This window comes from Palaemon carinicauda, chromosome 9 (genome assembly GCF_036898095.1).
Source record: "Palaemon carinicauda isolate YSFRI2023 chromosome 9, ASM3689809v2, whole genome shotgun sequence".
NCBI classification, from domain to species: Eukaryota; Metazoa; Arthropoda; class Malacostraca; order Decapoda; family Palaemonidae; genus Palaemon; species Palaemon carinicauda.
The window spans coordinates 138,296,894-138,304,594 of NC_090733.1; the positions used below are offsets into that span (position 1 = coordinate 138,296,894).

Here is a 7,701-nt window from a genome sequence, read left to right on the forward strand (position 1 = left end):
TAAAAGACAGGGCGAGGAATTTTGAAGCATTCAAACCCGAAGTGATTTACGCTATGGGCGGGTCCTAGCACGATTTTTTTTCTCTCTCTCTCTCTAGGTCGCCATAAAAATATTACATATATCTTCCTCAAAATCTCTTGCCACCTTTCCGGCCCGAGGTGGTAAGAAGGCGAATTGTTGGGATTATATGAAATTATCGCTAGTGTTTAATGCCAGCTGCCATTATCTCTCTCTCTCTCTCTCTCTCTCTCTCTCTCTCATATAAATCATGATATTATATGTTCTTTTTCCGCTGACCATTACTTAGTTTTTCGCATAAGAAAGTATTGCTAATGTTCTAATACCAGCTCTCCTTTCTTTCTCTCTCTCTCTCTCTCTCTCTCTCTCTCTCTCTCTCTCTAACATCCACGAACACATAAATATACTGTAAATCAGAATATTTTAAGTTCATTTTCCGCTGACCATTACTTAGTTTTTTGCATAAGAAATTATTGCTAATGTTTTAATGCCAGCTGCCATTCTCTCTCTCTCTCTCTCTCTCTCTCTCTCTCTCTCTCTTTAACACACACACACATATACAAACCAGAGTATTTTCTGTTCATTTTCCGCTCACCTTTACTTAGTTTCTTGCATAAGAAATTACCACTAGTGTTTTAATGCTATTTGCCTTTATATTTCTCCACACAGTAAGATTCCCCAAAATATAGGTACTCAATTTTCCATCATGATGCATTTTCAGTTCAATTATAAGTAACGAAATCTTATAAACTTGTTCTTCTTAATCATTGTTATTTGCTTTCCATTTAGTTTCATTTTGGAACTTTTAGGAGTTCAAACTTTTTGAAAATGCCTTTCTAATGAACAGGTTGACCGTTTAAGCGGGGGTTTACACGATCGAACGTCCTGGTTGACGAACCTTCCTGTCGAATGGTTCGAAGAGGTGGAGTCAGCCACAAATACATAAGGTTTGTGGACAATGAAACCCCGCCCATAAAAGTCTGGCGAGAACAGGCTTCCTTGGAACCGTTTGACGAGCACGTTCGACAACAGAATACCCTGTTCACACGTTCGAACATCACTCCAAACATTTTCAAACCGTGTTCGACGAACCGTTCGACCGTGTAAACCCACCTTTATACAGCATTTCTAGTGTCCATGTCACCTGACAATGGAACTACGTCTTCAAAACCCTGAATGTTTGCGGCAATATTCATAAGGATTTCCTATATCTTTTATTCTTTCCCGCGGTGTTTCGAAAAAAAAGAATTGGAAATAAAAATCTTGAATATTTATGTGTCCTCTTGCTTTGAAAACCCTCGACAACGTAGATAAAATGGGAATCATTTTTGCAGTATCTCTCTCTCTCTCTCTCTCTCTCTCTCTCTCTCTCTCTGTATAGAGGAAAGAGGGCTAAGTCACACCCCAAGCTTTTGTCACGACCAACAATGGAAAGGCTTAAATGGGGGGTCAGGGAGAAAGTACACAAACACGCACACAGGTCAGAAATATGAGAGAAGGAGTGTGGAAGGCTACACCAGAAATGCAACACCCAAAGCCACTTGTTTTTACACCCCCTTGAACATACACGCGCATATACAGTGCACGCGCGCACGCTTATACCTTGGATAGACACCCATAGACTTATCTTTTGTATGGTCGATTCTTAACAGGAGAAATTACATTTTACTGTGCGCACACCTATTCGCCCATAGATACCTTTATACTATCTTCCGCATGGTTGTTTTTTAACATACTCTGTTAGAAAATGACGTAATATTAATCGGAAAATCTCCGTAAAAATCCACTTTTCTCAACAATATTTCAGTAAAATACAGGCGACCGTAATTTTACCTTACTTTGATATTATATTTTACGCGTTGGTAACCGTAATATCACTCCTTTATGTCAATATATCCGTTTATAAAACAGTAATAATCATGGAATAAATGTTGCCAGACATTTACCGTTTTTTTTTTTTCATGCAAATTTTTAACAGTGTACGATCCTACAATTTACCATGCGCACACCTATTCCTGCATAGATGTCCATCTTTGGGGCGGTCGTTTGTTAACATACGCAATTTACATTTTACCGTTACCTGATCTTTTGCGTATAAAATAATGGCTTCTTTCTTCAATTCTTTCTCTCTTTTAACTACTATCTTTTGCATTGCCGTTTGTTAACATACGCATCTTCTTTTTACCATGCGAACACCTACTGTATTCCCGTATAGTTGTGGTCGTTTGTTGACATACGCAATTTACATTTTTCAATTTACACGACCCAAGACTAGAAAACAGTGGTTTGATTTTGGAGTGTCCTTCTACTAGTAGAGCTGCTTACCACAGCTAAAGTCTTTCTTCTACCCTTACCCAGATGAAAATGGCCACTGAATAATTTCAGTGCAGTAACCTCTTGGGTGAAGAATTGTTTGGTGTTGTCAGGTGTATGAGGGCAGATGAGATTATGTTAAGAATAGGCCAGACTATTTGGTTGTGTGGGCAAAGGGAAAATGAACCGTAACCAGAGAGAATGATCCAATTTAGTACTATCTGGCCAGTCAAAGTACCCCGTAACCTTCTAGCGGTAGTATCTCAACGGGTGGTTGGTGCCCTGGCCAACCTACTACCTATACTATTCTATACCTACAGTTTTTTTTTAGGTGTTCTAGATGATGATGAAGTCGTTACGAAATAACAACATTTCTGAGGTTATCATTGCCGTCATTATCTCGATCTTGATGTTTGGGTCTTTGTACTCTATCAATATGTGTTTAAAAAAAAAAAAAAACTTATGTCAAATCTCCACTCATTATAGGACTGCTTTTTCATACATACAGTATGTCACCATAGTCATCTTCTCCTACACCTATTGACGCCAAGGACCTATTTCAGACATGTGTACTGTATTCATATCCTCTGTATTTTCCCTCTACAATTTCTGTGTCATTATACATTTTTATAAGGGGGACAGGGTTGTCTACGTCATGTTATGTTCAAGCTGAGATTGAATATTTATAAATCGTGAAAATAAGTAATTGAAGTACATTTTCAAAATCTTAAAGCTTCCATTTATGATAATTCTAAACTCGTAATTCTTCTTTTGTACCGGAAGCGAAACTATTGAAATTATTCCTCCCAGAAAGAATGAATTCTTAATTTATTTGCTTTTTTGTTTCAGTGATTTCTATGGAAATCAGAAAGAAGAATATCAAGGTAAAAAAAAAACAACGGTGATGTCTGAAATAAGGTGAGAAACTTTTTCTTTTTTATTATTTACTGAAGTTAAAAAATTATATGGATTTTTTCGTTATAAATATAACCTAGGTGATAGGGTAAAAATAATTAAGTATCATATAAAGTAAATATTTGATACTAACTTCTGTGGTGATAAGTTAGTAGTTAATACCTATATAATGCCTTAGATATTGCTTTCGCTTATTTGTAAAATGATAATTATTAGCTTCATTGGTATAATTATAATAACGAATATTATTATTAATATTGTTTTCATTATAAATATTAATATTGTCATTTACCTTGCCAGGCATACCCTATATATATAAGAGTAGCTGGTATATATATAGCTGATTGCATGAATATTTTTAATAACAAATTTGATTAACAAACGTAGTTAATCAGAGCTGCATTTTGAAATATAGATAGGTTCGCTGTTATGAAAATAGCAAAGCAAAATTTTGGATTAAAGTCCATTTCAATTCGAATTCTCTGTACTGATAGAAATGATGAAATGACAATTAAATATGAAATTGTAATTTTAGCTGTATTTAGAGGCGCGGTCGCTCGGTCAGTGATGAGGAGAACCGCGTACGTACAACGGATTGATATTTTAATGGTTCCCGTCAGACGTACGTCTACCTCATACAGCCTATATTCCTACAGAGCAAAAAATTGTCAATTTCGCCTTACGGGAGTAAACTGGAGCAAGATACGTTAATGTGTGATCCCAGCATTAGAGTTCTCTTGCTTGAGGGTACACTTGGTCACACTATTTTACCATCCTCTGGAGTCCTTACCATCGCTTGTAACGGAGTCGTTAACCGAGTCGGCATGATTGCGTGATCTTAGCAGTAGAGTTCTCTTGCTTGAGGGTACACTTAGACACACTATTTTACCATCCTCTCGAGTCCTTACCATCGCTTGTAACGGAGTCGGGAACCAAGTCCACGTAAATGTGTGATCTTAGTATTAGAGTTCTCTTGCTTGAGGGTACACTCGGATACACTATTTTACCTTCCTCTCGAGACCTTACCATCGCTTGTAACGGAGTCATTAACCGAGTCCACGTAAATGTGTGATCTTAGCATTAGAGTTCTCTTGCTTGAGGTTACACTCGGACACACTATTTTACCTTCCCCTCGAGTCCTTACCATCCTTGTAACAGAGTCGTTAACCGAGTCAATGTAAATGTGTGATCTTAGCATTAGAGTTCTCTTGTTTGAGGGTCACTTGGTCACACTATTTTACCTTCCTCTCGAGACCTTACCATCACTTATAATAGAGTCGTTAACCGAGTCGGCGTGAATGTGATCCCAGCTTTAGTGTTCTCTTGCTTGAGGGTACATCGGACACACTATTTTACCTTCCTCTTGAGTCCTTACCATCGCTTGTAACGGAGTCGTTAACCGAGTCGGCATGAATGTGTGTTCCCAGCATTGGAGTTCTCTTGCTTGAGGGTACACTCAGACACACTATTTTACCATCCTCTCGAGTCCTTACCAACGCTTGTAACGGAGTCGTTAACCGAGTCGGCATGAATGTGTGTTCCCAGCATTGGAGTTCTCTTGCTTGAGGTACACTCTGACACACTATTTTACCTTCCTCTCGAGTCCTTACCATCGCTTGTAACGGAGTCGTTAACCGAGTCGGCATGAATGTGTGTTCCCAGCATTAGAGTTCTCTTGCTTGAGGGTACACTCGGATACACTATTTCACCTTCCTCTCGAGTCCTTACCATCGCCGGTAACCGAGTCGGCAAGCGAGTCGGCATTATTCAGGAGTCCCTGTTGTTGGGATTGGTGTCGCCTCGTGAAGTCTTAATGCGATCAAGGCGATACGTTGCTTAGATGCTAAATTCAAGGCTTGACAGGTTGCCATCTCTTTTCTTTATGAAAGGCTATTCTTGTAAACTTCCCCGAGGCGTTTGCTTCGGTTTGTTATTGATGAGTTTACTCTTGTTATGACATCCCAACACGGTTTTGTTTGTCTGTCTGTTTGTTAGCAGGAATTTTCAATACTATACGTAGGGATTTTCAATAAGTTTTATGAAAAATTAGATCTCGTGGCTGGCAAGGAGTGATAAGATTTCGTCCCTGTGTAGAACACGATGTTTTATGTAATATCACTTTAGAATGTATTAGTGTATATTGCTTATTACTGACGGAGGTTTGCAAGCTCGGAGAGTTTTTTATGTGTTTTTGTTTAATGTTTTTTCTCGTGTTTTTTGTCTGTTCACAAACAAACGCACACTTTCAGATGCAGGGGAGCTGAGGTACCTTAAAATTTACATAGTTATTTTATATTAGTTATTATTATTATTATTACTATTATTATCATCACCATAGTTATGTATCATGTATAGTTATATTCCATAATGGATAGAATTATGTATGCAGCATTTCACTTCAAGAAATGATAGTAACTTTGTTGATACAGTACTTTAGTCTAACCCGCGTAACAATTGTTTACACATATCTTGCGTCCGTAAAAGTGCCAATAAATTCCAAAGCCATTCACTCCCAATCTAATTCCAATTACTTAGCATTCCAACGATTACATTCCCAGCTGATCTGAGCTAAAAGGCATTAAATACCATTTCCTGTTTCGTGTCCATAAAAGAAGGAGGTTTAGTGATTCCTTTTAGCTCTTAGCGAAGATTGAAAAGGCGCAGTTGTGCAATGAAAAGGGATCCACTTCTCTTTCCTAGAAGGCGTTTAGCATCATTGGATTCCCCTCATTTCAGCTAATTGGACTGACTAACGAATAGCCGGGGAGCACTTAGAGTAATGGCTCTGTACGACGTCTCTCGGTGAAGTTACTGGTGCTATCTGTAACGTCCATTTGAACAAAATGTAAGAACACATTTCTCTCTCTCTCTCTCTCTCTCTCTCTCTCTCTCTCTCTCTCTCTCTCTCTCTGCACTAGAAGTGTTGAATAACCTATGACTACATGGCTGAGCACTATGAAGCGTAAAGTTGATGATGAATGGGGAAGTATTGAATTATAAGCTCATGATAGAGACGACTAGAGAAATCTAACCGATGACTTTTGAGTCAATATGCGTAGGAAGACATATATATATATATATATATATATATATATATATATATATGTCGTGGTTAAATAGTATGTGTTGCCATGATTAACAATGCTGTAATAGTCAGGGCCAACCGTACTAGGTTGGTTTCCTGTGAGCGATCAGACTAATTCTCCCACCATCACCAATCCGCAGTGGTGATGAAAACTGGCTAAACCCCAGACATGAATAAGAGCATGGCTGCAGTTGTTGTTTATGTTATATATATATATATATATATATATATATATGAGTATATCTATATCTATCTATCTATTTATATCTATATATATATATATATATATATATATTAGCCCAGCGGCATAGTAAGAAATATGAAACCAATTGTTCAAATTGTTCTAAAAGCACCAAAATTGGCACACATGTGGATTAATACATTCTGAACAATTTTGGATATGGAGGCATTCAAGATTCTCCCCGTAGCACATTTGGCGGCCATTTTTCAAAATGGCCGCTATTTACCGTTAGCGTCATTGAATATGTACCATAATTTGTCTTTTTGTGGATGCTAAAGGTGATAAGTGTGCTAGAGGTGATAAGTATTGTACAATTACACATACTTCTGTGCTTACCAAATAATTTGGCTACCATTTCACAAGAAAATGAATTTTACTTTGCAGCGGCAGCGTTGGTGGCAGTGACGGCGGCTGCAGTAATAGTATAGTGTTGATAGTCATGGTGCTTGTAGTAGTAACTTGTGGTAACATGGTGGTGTTTTGTGTCTTTGCAGGTGAGGCAGCAGCAGCACCACTGGTGGTGATGTTTGGGGGGTTGCATATTGAGATGACGGCACTGAAGACCCTGGGTGACTGGTTGCAGGGAAGTGGGTGGACTCAAGCACTGGTACAAGCAGAGATCACAACTGAAGGAATAGCAGACTCATTTCTTCGAGCAGCTCACGTCACACGCACCAGAAGAGCACACCAAGTCACAGCGGCTGCGTTGTATAATCTCCAACGGCGTGCCTATGACAAGTACAGCACCACCAATACAGAAGATGATGAGCACCCTGAAAGCTTCGAAGACTGGTGCAGTCAGAGAGAACAGAGTTATCCGCAGTTTCAGTACTGGTCAACAGTCTTGGCACTGGAGCTGTCCACTCTGATCTATGTGCGATCTCTGAGAGAAGCCAATTCTAGCATGTACGTGGATGCTCTGACAGAACTGGCTCCGTGGTTCTTCGCACTAGACCACACGAACTATGCCCGATGGATACCAGTGCATCTACGGGACATGGCAGAACTGGCAAACAAACATCCAGACGTCTTCACAGAGTTTAGCAAGGGACACTTCACAGTCCAGAAGACCAAGAGGATCTTTTCAGCAATCCCTCTTGACCAAGGACATGAGCAGAACAACGCGTAT

General features: G+C 38.9%; 1 protein-coding gene across 1 annotated transcript in view; it reads right to left on the reverse strand.

Annotated features, from left to right (window-relative positions):
- LOC137646651 (histone acetyltransferase KAT6B-like) overlaps window positions 1-4,977 on the reverse strand; it is a 47,223-nt gene extending 42,246 nt beyond the window's left edge. The window contains exon 1 of the mRNA XM_068379754.1: window positions 4,857-4,977. Coding sequence (XP_068235855.1) covers window positions 4,857-4,977 — 121 coding nt within the window. The remainder of the gene's footprint in view (window positions 1-4,856) is intronic.
- Between the last annotated feature and the right edge of the window lie 2,724 nt (window positions 4,978-7,701).